The sequence below is a fragment of the Antechinus flavipes genome, chromosome 1 (genome assembly GCF_016432865.1).
Source record: "Antechinus flavipes isolate AdamAnt ecotype Samford, QLD, Australia chromosome 1, AdamAnt_v2, whole genome shotgun sequence".
Taxonomy (NCBI): domain Eukaryota; kingdom Metazoa; phylum Chordata; class Mammalia; order Dasyuromorphia; family Dasyuridae; genus Antechinus; species Antechinus flavipes.
The window spans coordinates 461,652,043-461,676,710 of NC_067398.1; the positions used below are offsets into that span (position 1 = coordinate 461,652,043).

Here is a 24,668-nt window from a genome sequence, read left to right on the forward strand (position 1 = left end):
AAAAAGGGCATTAAAAGAAGAAAAGTTTCCAGAGAGGGAACATTTCAGGTATGAAGGACATTAAAGAAAATGCTGGAGATGGATAATTATGTTTGAAGAACTGCAAGTAGGCCATGTAACTCCATCATATATCTTCACCTCATACAGCCACAGCCTAGTTCAGAGCTTTCTTATCTCCTCTTGCATAGACTACTGCTAAAACTTCGTAATTGTTGTTCTTGCCTCAATACTCTCTAATCTATTCTCCATTAAACTGCTTTGGAGATTTTATTATATGTTTGATCATGTCCCTATCTCTTTTCCTTCTTCCAAGGAGCATCAGTGGTTCCCTATTAACTACAGGGTCAAATCTGGTATTTTTGAGGCAGTTGAGTGGCTCAGTGGATAAAGCTGGCCCTGGATTCAAAAAGACCTGAATTCAATGTGGCTTCAGATACTAGTTGTGTAATCCTGGGAGGAAAAAAAAAAACTTTCTTTGCCTTAAAATGGCAAACCAATTAAGAATCTTTACCAGAAAAACCTCATAGACAATATGGTACACAATGATCACAAAGAGCTGGACAGGATTGAACAATAACAATAACACTGACGTTTAGAAATTCTCATTCTGATCCTGGACCTGGTTCCACATCTAACAGATCCTTCAGACATCAGAGTTCAAATAATTTATTCCTTTTAATAAAAACTATCCAGCAATGCTGCACCCCCACCCACCCATGAAAAAGCAGTCCCCATGGTGGTAAAAACTAGTCCAGGAAGGCAAAAAATAAAAAGCAAGAATGTTAAAGGTAACAGCAATAGCAACACAATTTATATAGTCCTTTAATGTTGGCAAAACATTTTACAAATGTTAACTCCTTTTTATCCGTAGAGTAAGACTGGGAGATCAATGATATTATCCTCATTTTACAGATGAGGAAACCGAGGAAGAAACAGCTTAAATAATCAGGAAAGAAGTTCTTTGGGGTCTCAGAAACTCACTACCGAACTCTTTTTGTATCCTTGTTGCCCAAATAATCTGTGATATTCTATATACAAAAGTAATGCTTGTGAAATAAAAGATTTAGATAAGAAAGAGACCTCAGATATATTTTAATTCCCTTCTTTTACAGATGAAAGTATTGGACACTTATAGTAAGGGCATGGTATTGTTGTTTAGTCATTTGTGTCTCTTTGTATTCCCATTTGGAGTTTTTTTTTTTAAATTTATTATTAACACATTGTTTTATGAATCATGTTGGGAAAGAAAAATCAGAGCAAAAGGGAAAAATGGGAGAGAAAAATACAGAAAAAGAAGTGAACATAGCACATGTTGATTTATATTCAGTCTACTTTGGTCTTTTTTTGGATGCAGATGGCATTTTCTGTCCAAAGTCTATTGGGATTGGGTTACTGAACCACTAAGAAAAATCAAGTTTTTCATAGTTGATCATCACACATTCTTGCTGTTATTGTGTACAGTGTAGTCCTAGATTTGCTTGTTTCTCTCAGCATCAGTTCACATAAATCTTTCCAGGCCTTTCTCAAATCAGCTTGTTCATTTTTTATGGAACAATAATATTCTATTACCTTCATATACCACAACTTGTTCAGCCATTCTCCAATTGATAGGCATCTATTCATTTTCCAATTCTTTGCCACCACAAAAAATTGCTACAAACATTTTACACACATGTGTCCTTTTCCCTCCTTTATAATTTCCATAAGTTATGCACAGTTTTGTAGTTCTTTGGGCAAAATTCTAGATTGCTCTCTAGATTGGTTGGATCATTTCACAACTCCACCAACAGTGTTTTAGTGTCTCAATTTTCCCACATTCCCTCCAATATTTATCATTATCTTTTCCTGTCATCTTAGCCAATCTGAGAGGTGTAAGGTGGTACCTCAGAGTTGTTTTTAATTTGTATTTCTCTAATCAATAGTGATTTAAAGCATTTTTTCATATGCTATAGATGGGTTTAATTTCATCATCTGAAAATTGTGTATTCATATCTTTTGACCATTTATCAATTGGGGAATGACTTGTATTCTTATAAATTTAACACAGTTCTTTATATATTTTAGAAATGAGACCTCTATCAGAAATACTGACTGTAAAGATTTTTTCTAAGCTTTGTACTTCCCTTTTAATCTTGTTTCTGTTGGTTTGTTTGTTCAAAAACTTTTTAATTAGATGTAATCAAAGTCGTCCATTTTACTTTTTTATAATGTTTTCTAGTTCTTTTTTGGTCATAAATTCCTCCCTTTTCCAAAAATCTTATAAGTAAATTATCCCTTATTCTCCTAATTTGTTTATGGTATTATCCTTTATGCCCAAATCATGTATCCATTTTGATTTTATTTTGGTATGGTATGTGAGGGATAGCTCTGTGCTGAGTTTCTGATATATTCTTTTCCAGTTTTCCTAGAAAATTTCGTCCAATAATGACTTCTTGTTCTAGAGGTTGGAGTTTGTGGGTTTATCAAATACTAGATTGCTATAGGCTTTGATTCTTGTGTTGTATATATCTAAGTTGTTCCAGCACTCTGTTTCTTAGCCAATACCACCATTTGGAGTTTTCTTGGCAAAGATATTGCAATGGTTTGTCCTTTCCTTTTCCAGATCATTTTATAGATGAGGAAACCAAGAGAAATGGAGTTCAAGTGACTTGCCCAGCATCATACAGCTAAATCTGAGGCCAGATTTAGACCCATGGAGAAATGAGTCATTTCCATGGCACCTCATAGTTGTCACTAAGGGCATAGTATCATTGAACTAGAATAAACCTTACCTTATGCTTAAAAAGTTAAGTATTAAGAGAATTTTTTTATTTACTTAAATGACATTTTCTATGAAATTCATTCAGTGAAAATTAATTAAGCTCCTACTGTATGCAAAGTACTGTGCTACGTGCTAGAGAAGCAAAGGCGATTAACAAAGTCATTGCTATTCACAAAGATTAAAGAAATATTCTTTGAGATAATAAATGCTAAATTTCATATTTCTTGTTTTCTCTTTTTCAGAAACAGTTGTGAAAACAAATGATCCAGAACCAAAGGAAAAAGGTGAGATCATTTTAAGTATTCAACTACAATATGTGTGTAGATGCCCCTGTGCAGTTAATAAGAAATGTTCTTATTATAATGTTCTTATTATATCTCTAGATATATTTAGAAATATTATATCTCTAAAATAATTGCTTATGTTTTCATTTGAACTCTTTCTTACATTAAGTAGGTATTTCTATAGTTACTATTATCTAATACTGAATAATGTGATTTAGTTAAATTACATTTATCGAAATAATTATTTAACATAAATATTAGTATTGATATTATTACTGTTAATATCTAACATTTATATAATACTAAGTGCAAAGCACTATGTTAAGTGCTTTACAATTTTTATCTCATTTGTTCCTCACAATAACCTTAAGAGTTACTATTATCTCCATTTTACTGGTGAAGAAACTGAGGCAAATAAAAGTTAAATCCTTGTGGTCATATAGCTATTATTCTATGAAAGGCATTATGATGATATAGTACACCTCATTTCTAACTTTTATATTTGATTTTTTTTTTTATAAAATGGATATAGATACCATCTTTCTTCATATATACTTTATAGTTAATTTATAATAGTCAAAGGAACTTGGTTCATAGTCATTCTTAAAACAGTATTGTTGTTATTGCACACAATACTTTCTTGATTGTGCTGATTTCACTCATCGTTATTGGTGCAAGTCTTTTCTAAGATCATCTAACTCATCATTTTTTAATAGCACAGTATAGTATTCCATTACAATCATATACTACATATTGATGATTATTCTTGCAATTTCTAGTTCTTTGTCACCACAAAAAGAGCTAATTTAAACATTTTAGAATATATAAGTTCTTTTTCTTTTTCCTGTAATCATTTGGAAATATGTTTAGTGGTGTTACTACTGGGTCAGTGGGTAAAGGCAGTTTAATACCTCTTTGACATAATTCCATACTGCTCTCCAAAATGGTTGGATCCATTCACAATTCCATCAAAAATGAATTCTTGTCTCAATTTTTCCATATCACCTCCAGCATCTTTTTCCTTTTCAATCATTTCATAGGTTATGCTTTATAGTTTCTGAGGTTCCTTACAGATCTTAAGAGCTGTGATTATTATTCAAAGGAACATATTGGATTTGTGCCTTTTATCTGAGTGCTTTTTGGTGCTATTTATTACTTAATTCAATTGTTGTTAAATTAATTTAGCTATGGTATTGAAATATACCAGTGAAATCTTAGTATTCTCTATCTGAAAATACAGAAGTTTTTAAAACTTGTAATAAAATGAATGAAATAGAATCTATTGTATTCCTAAATTACTGCATAAGAATATCTTTTTTTTTTTTTTTGCTGCTTCTTGAATAATGTTTTAGAAGGAAAGTATCTCAACATTCATTTTTTTGTAAAATTTTAACTTCTAAATTTCTCCTTCCCTTATCTCACCCCTCTCCAAGACAGCAAGCAATCTAATACAGATTGCACATGTACAGTCATTTTAAATATATTTCCATATTTGTCATATTGTAAAAGAAAAGTCAGAACAAAAGGAAAAAATCACAAGCAAAAATAAGGTAGTAAAAAGAGTATGCTTTGATCTACATTCAGTCTTCACAGTTTTTGGATACAATTGCCATTTTCCATACCAGATCTTTTGGAATTATCTTGGATCTTGGATCTGAGAAGAACTAATTCTGTCATAGTTGATTATCACATAAACTTGATGTTACTGTACAGTGTTTTCCTGGTTCTGCTTAATTCTCTCAGCATCAGTTCATGTAAGTCTTTCCAGGGTTTTCTGAAATCAGCCTGTTCAATATTTCTTATAGAACAGTAGTATTCCATTATGTTTATATACTATAATTTATTCAACCATTCCCCCATTAATGGGCATCCACTCAATTGCCAATTCCTTTCTACCACAGAAAAAGCTGATACCAAACATTTTTCACATTTGGGTCCTTTTCCCTCTTTTACTTTTTTTTTTTTTTTTTTTTTTTTTTTAGTATACAGATCCAGTAATGACACTGCTAGCTCAAAGGGTATACCCAGTTTTATAGCCTTTTGGGCATAGTTCCAAATTGTTCTTTAGAATGGCTAGATCAACTTTACTAACAATATGTGAGTGTCCCAGTTTTCCCACATCTCCTCTAACCTTTATCGTTATATTTTTGTTATCTTAGGCACGCTCTTAAATGTGAGGTGATACCTCAGAGTTGCTTTAATTTGTATTTCTCTAATCAATGAGGTTAAGAGCATTTTTTTGGCATGGCTATAGATGACTTTAATGTCTTCATGTGAAAATTGTCTATCCATATCCTTTGACCATTTATCAATTGGGGAATAGTTTGTATTCTTAGAAATTTGACTCAGTTCTCTCTGTATTTTAAAAATGAGGTCTTCATCAGAAACATTGGCTATAAAAATTGTTTCTCAGCTTTCTACTTCTCTTCTAATCTTGGATGCTTTGATTTTGTTTGTGCAAAATATTTTTCATTTAATGTAATAAAAATGATCCATTTTATATTTCATAATTTTCTCTATTTCACAAATATAATAATTCCAGTATAAAAGTTAGACTGTGTTAATTCAGAATGTAAAGAAAAGTAAAAAAGTGATCTGGGTTCAAGTGCTAGCTCTTTTACTTATAACTGTGAAAATTTAAATAAATCATTTTACCTCAAGTATACTCAGTCTCCTCATGAAGAAGTTGGACCAGGCAGATTTCCAAGATACTTTCCAGTTCTGTCTTATTTACCATAGACATTAATTCACTGCAATAGCAGGTACTTCTCAATTGCTCATCCATAAAATATTAATAATAAACCTTTCCCTATCCAGCTCACAATAGTGCTTTTTGTGGAAATGGGAATTATAAATGACACAGTGAGGTGGATAGAGAAGGCTTTATCATTCCCATTCTTCTGATGAGCAAACTGAGGTAAACTGAATTTTCCATAGTCAAAAAGAAGATAAATCTCAGTAATAGAATATTGCCATGGTGTTCTAACACTTTTCCCAGAATCACGCTCAGTTAAAAAAAATTATTGAAGCTCCCAAAAAAGAGAAAAAAAAATAAAAGAGTAAGCATTTAATTTAATATGAAAGACATATTACTCACTAAAAATATCCCAAACCATATCCAGTGAATCATAGGATTGCCAGTAAATAACAGTATGTGTATATCACCTTAATCATCAAACTAATATTTGAAAGCCAAGAATTAAATTTTCAAAACAAATTCTTAGAACTTGGCTGATGCTTCTTTGCCTGAATGAGCACAGGAGGAACAGCAAATGTATAGGTGGTATCCAAAGAAACACTTGGGATAATTGTATTGGCATCTATTTCAGAATAGAATTTAGTATATAAAACTCTTTCTATCACCTTCATTTCTCTCTCTCTGTCTGTCTCTCTCCCCCCCCCCCCCCACATATTTGTTTGTCACTAGCTCTTTTTCTTTTTCTCTCCTTGCTTTCCTTTTTTCCTTCTCTCTTATTCCCTGTATACCAAAGCTCTGAAGAAAATAAAGGCACCCAGTTCAGTGATTTTGCTCTGCCACTATGGGATAGTTTTGCTATCTGAAAAATGGCAGTTAATCTTTGCATTAATTAGATTTTTAAAAGTTTAAAGTTCAGTAAAATAGGAATTTTTGCCTGTACTTTCATATATTAGCCAATGTATTAATGATAAACTAGTAAAAAGAAATTTCCTACAAGTTTTATTGAAAAAATATAATCCTTAAAAATGCAATTCTTTTTCAAAAGGAATCATAGGTTCATTCAGAAACTTTAATTGATCCCATTGCAGACCATGTGATTTCATCAGTTTGACCCAAAAATGTGAAATGGATGCCTCTTCCTGAGATTTATGAATCCCTCTTAGGAGTTTCTATTTGAGGAAGTAATCCATGCCAACTATTTTGAAGTTGAGTTGTTTCATTTGGTCTTTTTTGTAACCCTGTTTGAGGTTTTCCTTGGCAGAGATACTGGACTGGTTTGCCATTTCCTTCTCCAACTCATTCTACAGATGAACAAACTGAGACAAACTAGATTAAATGATTTATCCAGAATATCATAACTAATAAATGTCTGACTTCAGATTCAAATTCAGGAAGGTGAATTTCCTTATTCCAGGCCCAACACATTATCCACTGAGTCCCCTCACTTACCTATGCCTATTATATTCGCTCCTGATCTGACTCAGCTCCTGATTTCACAGGACTACTTTTCTACCTTTTTCCCAGTATCTTTTACATTATGTACATTTCCACTTCTCTGGCCTTTCTCTGATTGATGAGTTCCTCTTTCTAATCCTTACTTAAGAAAATAATCAATTATGCTCACTAGTAACCTTTGTGAATTACCTTCTTCCCCCACTTTTTTGCCTCTTGTATGTGTTTTCTTCTTCCATTGGAATGTAAGCCCCTTGAGGATAGAGACTGTCATTCTTTTTGCTTGTACTTTTATTCCCAATGCTGAGCATAATTACCTGGCACATGATATTTAATTCAATTAATAAAAGCTTTATTTAATGTTATGCTCCTTTTAGAAAATAGATTATCTTTGTGATGGTATAAAATATTAGGCCTTAATTTAACAAGAAAGAAAAACTGAAATTTATAGTTAAAAATTATTTCAGTTTGATCAAGGTGACATACCTTAGGATAAAACCTTCACTTTTTTTTAACGTTTCTATTTTAGGTATTATTTTAGGGTTTAACAGCAGTTAGATTAATTGTGCCACCCCTTCTCCCTTTTTGGGGGTAAAGTTTATACTCTAAGAACTAGAAATATGATGAAACCAAATCATTTTTAATACTTATAATTTTAGAGTAAGTATCCTAGGATTAAAAATTTAGAATTGAAGGGGCCTTTATAGATTAACTACACCAAATCCTTTATTTTTTAATTGAGGAATTAAGGTCTAGAAAGTTTTAGTCACTTGCCCAGGAGAATCAGAATTAGAGTTAATTTGACTTCACAGTGCAGTTAAATTCTAAATATATGGCCTTAACTAATATTAATTCCGTACTTAAAATATGCTCATTTCTGAAGACATCCCATTCATTTTAACTATTGCTATAGCAGTTTTTCTCCACTGGATGTCATATTTTTACACATAGTTATCAGTGTTTTATTATACACAAAAGCGAAAATGGATATAGAATACTAAACTTCTTAATGTTTCTAGTTACATAAGTTTTATCCTAAAATCTGCTGAACACCAATCTGGTAATTTAATTCTATAATTTAATTTTTATTACATGTGTTAATGGAATTGAGATGTAGAAAACTGAAGTTCCAGGGATGGGGAAGAATGGAATGAGTGGTAGTCTGTGTTTTACAAATATAGTATTTTTTTGTTTATAATTTAACATAAAATCCTCATGTTGGAGGAAATCTAGAATATCTTTACTTTTAGGTAGCTCTGGGCGTAAATTTATGCATACTTCATTTCAGTATTTTACAGATGAAGATTAAATATATTACTTATGGTAGTTCTTTTTCTTTTAAATTATTCATTTATTGTTTTTAATACTAAGATTGGATATCATGTTCATTCAAAAAGGTGTTAAAAAGAATTCCTAGTTTCTTTCAAACAAGAAATTATTTATTTTTTTGAAGAATCTGTTACTTAAATGCATGCTAGAGGGCACTAGGAAACAAGTCAGATTTGGTGCTTGCCCTAATATCAGAAGGTGAAACCGCTATATTATAGGCTCAATGAACAGTTTGGTGTTGATTCTATATTATAAAAGCATTTCCAATTCTTCAACTTTTCCATGAAATTTTCTCACAGGTTTTATGATTTCTATTACTAATACCACCATTGTCCTGGTTTTGAAACATCAGTCACATTGGACTCCTTTTTTTCTTCCCACCTTACACAGAGGAGTGTGGCATTTTTGTGTTTTGTATCTCTCACATCCATCTTCTCTTTCTTGTTCCCACTGTTATTAACCTAATTCAGAGTAGATGATTGCAGGTACCTCGTATTGGTATTTTTTCTTTAAAATTTTTTAAACTTATTTTTAAGTCATGAAATAGTAGATGCATTTTTATATCATAGTGTAAATTCTTTTCATTTTTTTTTTTTTTTTGGTTATACATGTACATTCATTCTTTTTTTTTTTTTTTTCTTAACATTTCCATATGAATCATGTTAGGAGAGAAAAATCAGTTTTAACAAAAGAGAAAAACCATGAGGGGAAAAAACACAAGAAGAAAAAAAAGTGAAGTTTCATAAAAATAAAAAATGATTGCAAGAAACTGCAAATCTATTATATACAACTTGTTATCTCTTTCAAATATATAATAGTTATTGTGTAAATTTTTTTTCTTTTATTTTTTTCTTTTCTCCCCCCAAAGATGGCTATCATTAGACACAAATATGTATGTACATATGTAAAATCATCCTATATATACTTTGTCAATTTTTTCTCTGAATGCAGACAGCATCTTTCTTCATAGGTACTTTGTAGTTAATTTACATATTTATATAGTCAAAATTTCTTATTCATTCAAAGTTGCTCTTAAAACAATATTGCTGTTACTGTATTATAGTGTTTTCTTGGTTATGCTCAGTTTCTTTTTCATTATTTTGTATAAATCTTGCCATGTTTTTCTAAGATCATTGAACTCATCATTTCTTGACATAATCATATGTCACACCAGTATTTGTTCTGGCAATTTATTCTAATTATGGTTGTTAGTGTTTACCTACTTTTATCAGAATCTGTGTAAGACAGCTTCTTTTTGGCTACAGAATTAAGTGCCAGCAGTATAGCCGGTCATCTAAGAGTTTTCAAAATCTCCAACTTTCCTTTCCAGCTTGCTTTTTTGTAACTCTCCTTTAGATAGCTGAAGTACCAAACCTGTTGTTCACAATTCCTTTAACCCTATACTCTAATGCCATGATTTAGCTCAAGCTGTTTCCTCTACCTTCTTTTTAGTCATCATCTGTTGAAATCTGATACATCACCCTTCTAGCCCCAGCTCAGAAGTCACTTTAATGAACTTTTTCTATCTTGCCCCATAATAAATTCAGCTCATTGAAGAGCTAGAAATAATATGTCTCCATATCTGTTATCTTTTCAATTCTATGCCATCTCTCATTTCACTTGATATCATAATTACATGTGTATGTGCCTTTTTTCTCTTAGTATATTGTAAGTTTCTTGAAAATAAGTATTCTAATTGTAATCGTCTTTTAAAAACCTTTGTTGTTGTTTAGTCATTAGCCAGCTGACTCTTTATGATCCCATTTAGTGTTTATTGGACTGGTTTGTCTTTTCCTTCTTCAGCTCCTTTTATAGATTAGGAAACTGAGGCAGATAGGATTTAATTGACACATTCAAAACCTTAGTGTCTAGCAAATTGCATTTACACAGAAAACAAAAAATGCTTGATGAATTGAATTCTAATAGGGAATAAGAATTATATAGAATAGTGAATCGTTGAATCAGGTCTCCTTTTACTTAGTTGTTTTAACCTTTTTTGTCTTAGAGTTTTGCTAGACTAGTAACAAATTAAACATATTCAACATAATTAGATTGCATTCACTTGTCAGGGTAATAAAGGAATCACATACTAATGGTAGTGTGGGCAGTGAAGTAGCTAAAATATAAGGGGAAGAAGAAGAAAGAGATATTGATAACCCACATATTCAGTATTTGTCTTTGCACAGATTTTATCAGCCTTATCAATATTCCATAATGATATTTCATAGACTTAGAGCTGGAAGGGACATTAGAAGTCAGTAGATCTAACTTTTAATTTACACTTTTAAGAAAACAGTCCCAGAATAGTTAAAGTAACTTTCCTATAGTTACATAATAAGTGTCTTGAGGTGGGGCAAACACATGTTTTCCTAACTCCTAAGAGCAGCAATCTAAGCAGTATAGAATGGTGGAAAGAATACTAGGCTATGGATCAAAGACAAGACTTCCAGACTTGACTCTGATATTAACTAACAATGATATAACCACGTTTTGTAACCCTGTGGCATTTATTTCAATCACCTTTAAAAAGAGGGAGTTGGATTAGATTATTAAATATGCCTTCTAACTCTTAAGTATCTATAATACAAGCAAAGATAGAATCATAAAATGTAAGAAGTGGGAGGTACCTGAGAGATTAACAAGAACAATCATTTATACAATCACAGCTGTAGTTCAGCACTCATCACCTCTTCCCAGGACTATTATGGTAGACTTCTAATTGGTCTCTTGGCCTCCACTACCTCCCAAGTCAAATTCATTATTCCCTCAGCTGCCAGAGTGATTTTTCCATAAAGCATGGTTTAAACCTTGTCACCCTGGGTCTCAGTAATTTTCACTTTTTTTTTTTTTAAACCTCTAAGATTAAATATAAGCCTCTTTTTGGCCTTTAAACTTCTTCATAGCTTGGTGCTTTTCTAACTTTCCCATGTTCTTATCCCTTATTCACTTCAGTATACTTAATAATCCAGCTACAATGCTTATTTTCAGTTGTTGAATACCACAAATTATTTCCCATCTCTGTACCTTTGACGCTTCATGTCCTTTATACCTGAAATCCTTTGTCCCCCTTACCTCTATCTCTTCATCATCAATTCTCTTCAAGTCTCATCTCAAATTTCACTTTCTGCAGGAAACCTTTCTCAGCTGCTAATGCCTTTCCTTTTCCAGTTACCTTCATATGAGAGGCTTTCTTAGCACAACCTCCTTATTTTTTCAGTGAGGAAAACTAGTTGCTAAAATGAAATACCACACCCAGGCCACACAAATAGTAAGTTGCAAAGTAAGGATTCAAACTCAGTTTTTCTCACTCCAAACCCATTATTTTGTCAATGCTATGCCATCTTTCATTTAACTTTATATTATAATTACATGTGTATGTGTCTTATTTCCCTTACTATGAGTTTCTTGAAAATAAGTACTCTGATTTCTCCCTTCCCCTTCCTTCTTCCCTCTCCCTTTCCCTCTTCTTCTCTCTCCTTTTCTCTCTTTATCTCTCCCTCTCCTTTTTTTCTTTCTCTCTCCCTCTTCTTTTCTCTATCTCTCCCCCTCTCCCTCTCCCTATCCCTGTCCCTCTCCTTCTCCCTGTCCCCCCTCTCTGTTTCTGCCTATTTTACCCCATCTCTATTTGTGTCTCTCTCTCCATTGTTTTATCTCTCCTATTCTGTGGACATATCTGTGTATCTATATATACTCAGATGTATGTATGTGTATGCATATGATTTTTAGTATCTTCTCTGAGGGCTATAATTGTTTTTTGCTTATTGTATCCCTACTAGTTATCACAGTGCCTAGCACACAGTAATTACTTAATAAGTTGACTGAATTGCAAAGACCCCAACCAAGAGGAGTATTTGAAAGGTATGCAAGTACAGTGGCCAAAGAAGGAACAATTAATTAAATTATCTGGTGCCAAGAAAATATTTAAACATAGTAGACTGGACGACATCATCAAGAAATGGAAAGAAGGTCACCTGAAGACAAAAATAGAGACAAAAGTTTAAATTAATAAATGTGAAATCAAAGGAGCAAAAGTAAAATATCCTGGACTAAAAAGTCCAAGTGCTATATAGGTTAATCAGTGTATTTAATGGTTTAAAATTAAGGAATAGCAAGGATTCATAAATGAATTGAGGAGTAGAGGATAGAGGAGAGTATAATATAGGAAAGGATAAAGCCAAGAAAGATACCTACAAAGTAGTATTATTTATTAATATCAATTTTTAATGAATTAAATAAAACCCTGGTAAAAATCTATACTAATTTGCCACCACCATGTCCCCTTTTCCCTCCCACCCTTAAAAAATGAAAAATTAACCACTATGATCAAATTGGATTTGTACCAGGGACCAAAAATGGTTCAAGATCTGAAGAATATTTAGTTCTATTAATTACAAAAAATCCTACATGCTGAATTCGATAAATCAAAGAAAGTCTTTGCAAACGCTTTTATCAATTTGTTCATTTTATTCATTTATTTTGGCTAAAACCTTGTAAAATTCAGGGGTAGAAGCAAATTTGCCATTTCTGAAAAAAATCCCATTTTTCATTTTGAATTCATTATTTCTGTCAGGAGATTGGTAGCATGTTTCACCATTGTTGTGTTCTGAGTTTTGTTAATATTTTTCTGCATCAGTTCATGTACTTCTTGCTAGATCTGTCTGAAAATATTTTTTGTTTTTTATGTTGTTATAATATTCAATTATAATTTGTTTTACAACTTTTAGTTCCAGGCTCTCTTCCTCATCTTCCCCTCCATTGTCGTTTTCTTGCCTTTTTTCTATGAGATAATTTACTCCATTCTACTTTTTCCTTTCACTTTCTCCCAGTGTGTTCCTTTTTATATAAACACATGCCTTTGAATTGCCATAAGAAAGTTCTTGAGTTATATATATTGTCTTCCTATGTAGTAAATTAAATAATTTAATTTTATTATGTTCCGTATGGTTTCCCTTTCTTGTTTACCTTTTTATGCTTTTTTTTTTTTGGTCACAATTTCTATTCAGCTCTTTTCATCAAAAGTCAGCTATTTCATTAAACATTCATTTTTCCTGCTGCAGGGTTATACTCATTTTAACTTGGCAGGTGATTTTTAGTTGTAATCCTAGCTTCTTTTCTCCAAAAACAATATCATTTTCCTTTAATGTAGAATCTTCTAAATCTTGCATTATCCTGACTGTGGCCCTATGATATTTGATTTGTTTCTTTCTTGTTGCTTGTAATTTTTTTTTTTTCTCCTTGATCTGGGAGTTCTGGAATTTGGCTTTAATACTCCTTAAAGTTTTCTTTTTTCTTTTTTTTTTTTTTTCTTTCAGAAGGTGATTAGTGGATTCTTTCCAATTCTATTCTACCCTCTGGTTTATCAGGGCATTTTTTTTCCTTGATAATTTCTTGAAAGATGATGTTTAGGGTCTTTCTCTAAGCATGGCTTTTAGGTAGTACAATATGTTTTACATTTTCTCTCCTGGATCTTTTGGTTTCTGATCAGTTATTTTTCCAATTAGTTATTGTACATTGTTTTCTTTTTTTTTTTTCATTGTTTTGTTTTTGTTTTATTGTTTCTTGATTTCTCATAAAGTCATTTAGCTTCCATTTGTTCGTTCTAATTTTTAAGAAATTATTTTCTTAAGTGAGTTTTTGTATCTCCTTTTCCACTTGGCTAATTCTGTTTCTTAAGGAGTTTTAAATTTTTTTTTTCTTCAGTAAATTTTTGTTTCTCTTTCCATTTGTCTAATTCTACTTTTCAAGGCATTCTTCTCCTCATCGACTTTTTTTGTATGTCTTTTACTATTTGACCTGTTTTGTTTTTTAAGTGTGTTGTTTTCTTCAGTGTTGTTTTTTTTTTTTGGGGGGGGGGTTCTTTTTCCAAGATGTTGACTTCTTTTTTCATGATTTTCTTGCATCATTCTCATTTCTTTTCCCAATTTTTCTTCTTACTTGATTTTCAAAATCCTTTTTGAGCTCTTCTCATCTATGCATGACTTTAAGCACTCTTTTCTGGAATTGTGATGAATTCTTTTTTTAATGCAGGAAAAATTATCTTAGATTCTTGCAAGAATGGGTGTTTAGGTTAATTTGATAACATCTTTGAAATTCCAGAAGCATATTTTATTTTTTATTCTGAAGCACAAGTCTCTCCTCTGATTCCGCTTGGATGTTATAGAAGTTACTGGATGTGAATCTCCACTTCTCATTATATAACCAATTCCTGCCCCTAAGGAGCTTACATATCTAAAAGATAATAGTGGACGATTAAGGAAAAAGAACAAAAGTTTCTTTTTCTAATCTCTGGCCACTAAGAGGGGTTAATTCTTAACTAACACAGTGTATGAATTTGCAAAAGATAAAATAATTTTATTGTATAAAATTCAAATGCTTTTTCACAGAAAAAAAATCATGGAATTTTGCTAAGAAAAGATATAATTGACTAGGGCAGGGGAGAACATACTTTTTTAGCAAACTATCTGATATCTAAGATACATAGAAAACTACCAGAATATATCAAAACCTATTTCTAAGTGGCCAGATGATATAAATAAACATTTCTTAAAATTAAAATTGCAAATTGTTAATAATCTTATGAAAGAATGTCCAAAATAATGAAAAATTAAAACACTTGGTTTTTACTTCACTTCCAGCAAATTTGCTAAAATGACAGAAAATGGGATTAGTCAATGTTGTAATTATAATTTGTTAAGATTATTCTTTGTAAGCATTTTGGAATTATTCAAAGAAAGTCAATTAAAAGTCCATAACATTTGGCCCAGGGATTTCACTACTAGTAGTTAGTGACCAAAATAAAATTCCATATATGTCAAAATATTTATTGTTTTTTGTTCAATCATTTCAGCCATATCCAATTATTCACGATACCTTTTGGGGGTTTTAACAAAGATACTGGAATGGTTTGTCATTTCTTTCTCTAGCTTATTTTATAAATGAGAAAACTGAGATAAACAGGATTTAAGTGACTTGCCCAAGGTCACACAACTAGTAAGTATCTAAGGCCGAATTTGAACTCAGTTCTTCCTTACATCAGGCCCAGCATTCTATCCACTGTTGTAAAATTTGTAAATTAAAATAGATATGTATTCATTGAGAAATAGTTAAATAAATCAGGGTATGATATATTAATATAATGGAATCTTACTTTGCTGTAAGAACTGATGAACTTATATGAACTAATGCATAGTGAAGCAAGCAAAGCTTATACACATGAAATATAACAATGTAAATAGGAGGAAAAAAATCCCAAACAATCCAAACTGAATGCTGTATAATCAGGATGACCAAGCCTGGCCCTAAAGAATAGATTTGAGATGGCATCTCCCCCTGACACTTTGCAGAATTGGGAGTTTGTCCTGTGGCTATGGGCTACTGGATATATTACATCAACCTTTTTGATTACTTTAGTTTAGTTAGCTCTTTTCTTTTTTTCTTCAAACAGTTAAAAGGATGGCTTTTTGAGAGGATGTGGAGGGAAGAATACAGTGGAAAATACAGATAATGTAAAGCAAAAAATAAGATTGTGGTTATTATGTAAATTATTTTTCTAGCTTTGCTAACTTTATAACTTCCTATGTCTTCCTAAGTTTCTGTGAACTCTTCATATTCATTTTTTATAGTACAATAATATTCCATTAAATTAATATAATTTGTTCAGTTATTCCCCCATTATTTTGCATCTACTTTCCTTCTAGTTCTTGGTTACTACCAAAAATAAAAAATGCTGGCTTACACATTTTTTTAGTACATTTGAGACATTTTACTCCATTTTTGATCAGGTAGGCAGTGTTGTTGTGTCAAGAAGCCAAAATTCAATGATGCATTTTATAGTTCCAAATTGTTTTCAGAGCAAAGGGGTCAATTCACAGTTTTACCAGTAGTGTATTATTGGATATAGTAATATATTATTAGATAAATTAGCATGCTTATTTTCCCACAGCCCATCCAATATGTATCATTTTCAAGCTTTATCATCTTTGATAATTCAAGTGTGAGCTAAAACTTCAGAATTACTTTCATTTGTTTTTCTCTTATTCTGAGTGATTTTTAGCATGGTGATTGATAATGTGTAATGTTATTTATGAAAACTACCTATTCTTATGTTTTGTGTATTTATTAGGGAATAACTCTTGTTCTTAATGTTATTGATTGACCATGTCAGGCCTTTTTAAACTTTTTCCATCCACAGTCCCTTTTTGCTTGAAAAATTTTTATTTGATCCAAGGTATATAGGTATATAAAAATGGGTATATAAAACAAACATTTGCTGATAATAAATCATAATTTATTTTCTTCTTCTTCTTTTTCTTCTTCTTTTCTTCTTTTCTTTTTTCTTCTTTTTCTCTTTTTTTCTTCTCTTCTTTTTTCTTCTTTTCTTTTTCCTCTTCTTTTTCTCTTTTTCTCTTTTCTTCTTTTTCTCTTCTTTTCTTCTTTTTCTCTTCTCTTCTCTTCTTTTCTTCTCTTCTTCTTCTTTCTTCTTTTCTTCTTCTTCTCTTCTTCTTTTCTTCTTCTTCTTTCTTCTTCTTCTTCTTCTTCTTTTTCTTTTCTTTTTTCTTCTTTTCTTTTTTCTTCTTCTTTTTCTTCTTTTCTTCTCTTCTTTTTTCTTCTTTTCTTTTTCCTCTTCTTTTTCTCTTCTTTTTTCTTCTTCTCTTCTTTTTCTCTTCTCTTCTTTTTCTCTTCTTTTTCCTCTTCTCTTCTTTTCTTCTTTTTCTCTTCTTCTTTTCTTCTTCTTTTTCTCTTCTTCTCTTCTTCTTCTTCTTCTTCTTCTTCTTCTTCTTCTTCCTTTTTTTTTTTTTTTTGGTGAGGCAATGAGGGCTAAGTGATTTGCCTAGGGCCACACAGTTAGAAAGTGTTAAGTGTCTGAAGCCAGATTTGAACTCAGGTCCTCTGGGTACCAGGGCCAGTGCTTTATTTGCTGTGCCTTTAGCTGACCCTAAATTATAATTTTTTGGCCTCCACATTCAGTTATGAGATCCTATGTGGAGCCACTACCTACAGTTTAGGAAACTGTGTTCTCTATATAATTTGTCAACAATTAGAGATATTTATTGGAAAGATATTTTGACAGTAAAATGTAATGGAGAATTGCCTGCTTTTATTCAGAGATATGACTAAAGCTTTTGGCATCACAAGACATGCATACTGTTAGGAGAATCCCTAATTCCATCCTTATCCTCCACCTCCCATGCTGTTTTTACCCTGAGGTATCAGCTATATATATTTTTTCCCTCAATGGTTTTCTCCTGATTATTGTTATGTTCTAACATTTTAAAAGAGAAATTTGGCATTTGCCTCAGTGACATTCACTTATCCATTATAATATCCTTAAGCGGGTAATAGTAATAATAATAGGAGCTAGAATTTATGTAACACTTTAACATTTGCAAAGAGCTTTCCAAGTATTATTTCATTTGATTTTCACAACATCCCTGCAAAATACTCTCTATTATTATCTCCATTTTATATTATCCTTTTGCAATTTAGGAAATTGAGCCAAACAGAGGTGAAATGACTTGCCCAAGGTCACATAGCTGGTAAATGTCCAAGGAAGAGATTGAATTCAAGTCTTCCTGGCTCCCAAGCCCAACACTCCTATCTATTTTGCTGCCATGTCATCTTCCCTACTTTCTTCCCGAGAGTCACATAACCTGATTTGGAAGGAATCTATTAAGTTACTTAAAACCCTACTTTGACTAATTGTCCATTCTACAATATCCCCAATGAGTAATTATTCAAGCTTTTACTTAAAGACTTCCCGAGAAAGGAAACTCATGATCTCCTGAAGCAGACAATTCCACTTTTAGCTCCCTGTCATTGTTAGGAAGGTTTTTATTATATCAAAGTATACAAATTTTCTCTTCATAACTTTCATCCATCACTTCTTGTTCAGCCCTCTATCATAGTCAAAAGCTAATTTGAATTATTAAAGAAATAAGAAAATTGAAGAAATATCAAAAATAAATACTAATTGAAGAAATGATAAAATAATAAATGATTTTAAAGTTTTGTTATAATCCTTAAAAATAATCAAAATTGCATCCTGATGTCTGGAAAACCTATTCTCAAGATACTGTGGCTTAAGGGAGACCATTCATAGACAAGACATCTATGAACATTCTTTCTGTTTAATAAACTCTGAGAATCCAGGTGTATGAGGCACTTTCCAGGTGCTTGTCACCTGGAATATGGTTAACTGAAGCATATATAAGGAATTTCAATACCTAACTCCTACAACTTTGACAGGTATTATTCAGGTTCACTGAACCATAGGGAATTCTGCATTTCAAACTCTTTTAAGCAAAAATCTCTGAAACATATCTATTGTTAGGTGCCTCTTGGTGCTAGTGTTGTTTATCCTAACTGGTTATGCTTAGAACTGAAGGCTGAAATGGACAGGGAGAGGAAGGGTAAGGGAAAATGCCGCTAAATGGTCAGAGTTTTCCTCATGGTGTTTTGGAGACCAATGTAAATTCACTGTAACCAATCCAGGAAAATGACATGAATTATCTTTGGAAAATGTTTAGTTCTCAATGGGTAGCATAAGAAAGGGAATTTGATAACAATAAAAGATATTTTAATGCCTCATTCTTTTTTTATATTCTATCAAATTAGTTGCTAAGACCTGTTGACTTTGATTTCATAGCATCTTTTGCATATAATTTCTTTTTGTCTTCTGACATTACCACTTCTTTTGTGTAATCTCCAGACTTTGTCAATTTTTTATCAATATCTCAGTCTTTGTTTCCTTGTGGATTGAACTTTCCTTTTAAAAGTACCATGCCTACTTGTTTTCCCCCTTGGAATGATCTTAAATTTGAATTCATTACAACATATTTTGAAGAGTTAAAATGTAATCTGTTCATAAACTTTTTTTTTTAAATTGCTGACTAGTTAAGTGATGTTCTTAAAATTTTACCATATGTGGAAATTTGAAAAGTTAAGAGTTATTTAGAAGTGCCAGCATTTGATTTACTTTGATTTAGTTTACTTTTACAGTTTTATTCATGTCAGAATCTTAGACTTTAAGTCACTTAGCTTCCTTTACCCTCAATTTCCTTATTTATCAAATGGGGTTAATACCTTCTCTCTATTTAATTGAGGCTCTGAAGATCAAGTGAATCAGTCAGTCAGTAAATTAACCACTTATGTTCAAGATATTGTGCTAAGCACTGGAGATACAATAGTCAAAAAAAAAAAAAACTATTCTCAGGGAGTTTTTAGGCAAATGGGGGAGACAACATACAAATAACTGTGCAAATAAGCTACATGCATGGTAAATTGGCAATAATTAATAGAAACAAGGCATAAGAATTAAGAGGGATCAGAAAAGTCTTTCTGTAAAGTAGGATATTTTGGCTGGGACTTGAAGCCTGGAAACTGGAAGGGAGAGATGAGGAGGAAGAGCATTCCAGGAATTGGGATGATCAAAGACAATGTCAGGCATTGGGAGGTGGAGTATCTCATATGAGAAACCGTTAGGAGGCCAGTCTGGATTGTAAATCCAAAATGAATGGGGTGGGACAGTTATGAAAAGCTTTGAACACCAAAGGATTTTGTATTTGATCCTGGAAATGATTGGGAGCAATTGGAGATCATTGAGAGGAGTGTGGGGCAGGGAAGGAAATGGCCTGTTCTTTAGGAAGATCACTCTGGCAGCTGAGTGTAGGAGGAATATTAGAGAGCCAGAGAGACTTGGCTTTGTGTCAAGGAGACCAACCTGAAAACTTTTGTAATAGTCTAGGCATGAAGTGATGAAAAGAAGTAGCATTGTCAGAGGAGAGAAGGAAGTATATGCAAGAGATGTTACAAAATCAAAATTGACAGACCTTGGCAACTAATTTGACATGGAATGTGAAAAAGAGTGAGAGTTAAGGAATTCTTCATTGTCATTAAATTTCCATTCTTGTTGCTACCCATTGAGAACTAAATACTTTCCAAAGATAATTTGTGTTATAGTTGTGATATCACATCAGGACATCCATCTGGTCTTGGCAACTTTCCATTAGTCTTCAAAAGTTCTATTAGATGGAATATATTCATCTGCCCTTGTTTGTCATTGCCAATTATGGGTATAAATTCCAGTGGTGGGCTTTTGCTTATTCTCTCTGTCTCTCTGCCTCTCTCCCTCTCAACATATGTTTTGTACTTATATTTTCTGAATAAAATATATTTTATAGGTTTCAAACCACAGTGAGTGGGAGGTTGGTGTTCCACAATTATCTACAGTAATAATAAAGTTTGGAAAGAGAGAAATTTTGGAGGGAGAGATAATGACTGTACAATACCCAAAAGGCAGTTGGAGATGACTAGAGATCAATAGAAAGGTAACAGCTGTATAAGTAGATTTGAGAATCATACATAAAAATAAGTAGAGCATGAGAGGAAGAAAAGAAGAGGGCCCAGGAGAGCCCTATGAGACACCGATAGTTAATGTATATAGTGTTATATTAGGGTTTTTTAAACTTTTTTCCACTTACATCCCCTTTTTCATCCCAATTTTTTTTTCAGTAGTATTTTATTTTTTTCAAATAGATGTAAAGATAGTTTTCAGTATTCATTTTGTAAGATTTTATGTTCCAGACTTTTCTCCCTCGTTCTCTTAGTTCCCCACCTAAGAAACTTTTACATGATCCCAGGTATAGAGGCATATAAAATAGGTATGCAAATCAAATATTTACTGATAATAGATCATAATTTTATGATCCCCCACATTTAGTTATGAAACTCTATATGAGGTCACAAATCACAATTTAAGAAATGAGGACCTAGATAAAGACCCAGTAAAGGAGACTGGGAAGAAACAGTTAGACAAAAGGAAATTAGGAGAGAGTAAAGACACAAACAAATAGAGATCAGAGAATATCAAATAGAAAAGGATGATCAAAAGTTCCAGAGGTTTCAGTGAAGTTAAGAAAGTTGAGGCTTGAGAGAAGGCCAATAGATTTGGCAATTAGGAAATCATAACTTTGGAGAGAATAATTTTGGCTGAATGTGAAAGCCAGACTATTAAGAATTTAGAAGAATGTTGTAGACATTCTCAAAGAGTTTAGCAATGAAAGGGAGAGGAGATAGGAGATGATAATAAACAGGCATGAATGGATCCAGTAAGGATTTTTGGAGAGTAGGAGAGAGAATAGAGAAATAACAGCCAGATTGAAGATAAAGCATGGAGATCCTAGAAGATAGGATGTAATGAGAACATTTGTACTTAGAATGGTCACTTTTTCATTTGAGATGGGTGAAGGAAGATGGCTATATGATGTAAGATGAGGAGGAGGGAAGAAAGAGGAATTCTTAGTGAAAGGCTTCAATTTTTTTCCATAAATTTGAGGGAAGTTTCTTAGCCAAGACGTGAAAGCTTTTTGAGAATATAGTGTTACTCAAATTTAAGTGACAGTTTAAAGTGCTTGTGTTAGAGCAGCTGATTTCTTAGGTCCACTTTAGCTTTAATTATTGCAATTTCAGAATTATATTATTATCCTGATATAGTTCAATTCATTTATATCTATGTTTTTGGGCTATTTGTTTCACTCTTGCTTCCAACCTACACCAAATGGGCAAAGAGATGATTTAAAAAAAAAAAAGTTGCCTGGTAGTGGACTTATTTCATGAGGAATTATCTCATTAATTTATTATTGCTTTTATTAAATTATCTTTTGCTTTTATTATTATCTTAATTTATCTTATTTTATTATCTTAAATTATCTATTGCTTTTAACAATAATTTTTTTTTGAAACAGATCATATAAGCTCTTTGTGAAGTGAACACTGAAGATCATTTTTGACGTTTGCTTTAATATTAAGTTTATATTATTAAAACAGATACAGGAAAACTATGTATACTGCAACTTTCTGTTAGAAATTTTCTTTAAAAAGAAAAAAAAATCATTCATATCTTTTAACACTTTGTAATTGCTAGGGAGCCCTTTTAAGAATTTAATTTAATTGTTTAGCATGGGGTCAGAGAAGGGGAAGAAATAAAAATATAGACCTTTTTGTAAGGCTTAGTATTATAACTATTCACTTATATACATCGATCTGGTCACTGCATTAGTCAGCTACAGTATTGTAATTGACACAGTCACCTCTGTGTACAAGTTGACTGTCCTCCACCAAGAAGTTTGTTCCTGAAATAAAACAAAACAAAGCAAAAAAACACTAAGTGGTGCTGAAGCAGGGGGTGGAGCGTGAAGGGGAGTTCACATTTTTAAAGAACTATTTAATCCAATTTAGGAATTAGCTGAATCGGTTGTTTTTAATGCTAAGGATATGTTAGTGAGAGAAAGGTAACTACGTGTTTTCCAGATACATGTTAGATGCTTCTTCTCTAAATCACATTTGGTGGCAGTGTGATCCCTACCTGATGTGTGATTCTCTCAGTTATCGCTCTTCAAAGGTCATCTCATTGATTTTATTTTCATTCAGACAAAAATGGCATCTCTTGATTTTAACATTAGACTTTTTCTTTGCACATGAAGCCAACCATTGCGTACCACTCACCCTTTGTTTCTTGTTGTTGTGGTTGTTCCATTTGATAAATATCATTTTTTTTTAAGCCTGCCAATCTTTGTGGGGGAGGAGGTAAGGAATTTTGAGTGCCAGTCTCCTACCATAGTTGTCTTACTCGAAGGTTTTGCTCCAGTCATGTGAAACAGACTTTAAACTCTGTTTGAAATAAGGGCATGCCATCTGTGCAGCACAGTGCCTTTAATTGATATTCTTTGCATACAAGACGAAGTTGTAGTTTGATAGGGATATGTTTCAGGTAATAACCTTGATTTTCATGCACCACTGAAACTTGACTCCACTACCCTGAAGGATCACTGACTTCTTTTTGAGCTCAAACCACAATATTAGTGATGTTATTGCTAATGTCATTCAGCCAGTCATAGGGTGGAAATGGATTTAATTGCAAATTATAGGTTTAGCATAAACCCAATGAACTTTGGTGAGCTTTTTATTTCTGAGCCTTGTCATTCTGATTCATGTGGCATCTCACTTTTTCCTTCTTTTCTTTTGTTTTCTTTTCTTTCTCTTTGTCTGTTCTCTCCCTCCCTGCCTCTCTCCTTTCCTCCCTCCTTCCCTTCCTCCTTTCTTCCCTTCCTTCCTTCTTTCCTTCCTTCCTTCCTTCCCTTCCCTTTCTTTCCTTCCTTCTTCCCTCCCTCCCTCCTTCCTTCCTTGCTTCCTTCCTTCCTTCCTTCCTTCCTTCCTTCCTTCCTTCCTTCCTTCCTTCCTTCTTTCCTTCCTTCTTTCCTTCTTTCCTTTTTTCCTTTTCCATGAATACCATGTGTATTGCATGGCAGTCTTTTTTTCCTCCTTTGCCTCCACATGGCACTTTCTAACAGCCAAGGAGCTGAGTAGTATTGGACACAGCAGGGTAGATGTTGTTGTGCCATTAATTGCATGCCTCTGGTGTGTTATGAGGAAGGGGCCAAATCCAATTGTCTTTTACCCCCTGAGAAGTATGATAATAGCTCAGCAGTGTACTTCCTGGAACATAGTCCTATGTTGCTGAACCAAAAGTGAAGCAAGCCATTAAATAGGAGAGAAGAATAAGAACTATTTTAAATTGATTTTAAGTTTAAATTATGCCACTCAAATCTATAATATAGCATGCTTTTGGTATCAGAGGTATCCTTCCCTGCCTTATAATTAAAAAGATCCAGGTTCTGTACCAGGTACATAAAGTCCTTTGGGTCTGTAGATGTTGCTTTAAAATAAAATGCCCAGGATACTTAATTTTACTTTCTAGTTGATTCTCTAGCTTCTCATCATTTCCTCTTTGCCCACTATGGAACATCAGGCAAAGTATTTAAAGGAGTAATGCCATCTGCTATTAGTCTTGAAAGCATTCAGTCTTTTCTAGGCATACTCATTCTGAAGAGATGCTTTCAGGTCATTAATATACCACTCGAACAAAACTCTTGAAAAAGCACTGAAGCAGTAGTCAAAAGCCCTGTTTTCTATTCTTGATGCATGGAGCTCCTTACTAGTTCATTTATTATTATTTTTTAAAGTACATTTATAAAATTCCCCCATACTGGGGAAAAACAATTGCTTAGGAGATAGAGAATCTAACTCTGAGCCTTTGTGCTGCTGTGTGATTATGACTTCTAGACCTCAGTTTTGTCTTCTGCAAAAT

General features: G+C 32.5%; 1 protein-coding gene across 5 annotated transcripts in view; it reads left to right on the forward strand.

Annotated features, from left to right (window-relative positions):
* The window catches only part of ASPH (aspartate beta-hydroxylase), a 247,329-nt gene that overhangs the window by 121,235 nt on the left and 101,426 nt on the right, over positions 1–24,668 (forward strand). For all 5 annotated transcript variants that reach the window (XM_051970134.1, XM_051970136.1, XM_051970133.1 and 2 more), the window contains one exon: positions 3,004–3,045. In XM_051970134.1, the coding sequence (XP_051826094.1) occupies positions 3,004–3,045 (42 nt within the window). The remainder of the gene's footprint in view (positions 1–3,003; positions 3,046–24,668) is intronic.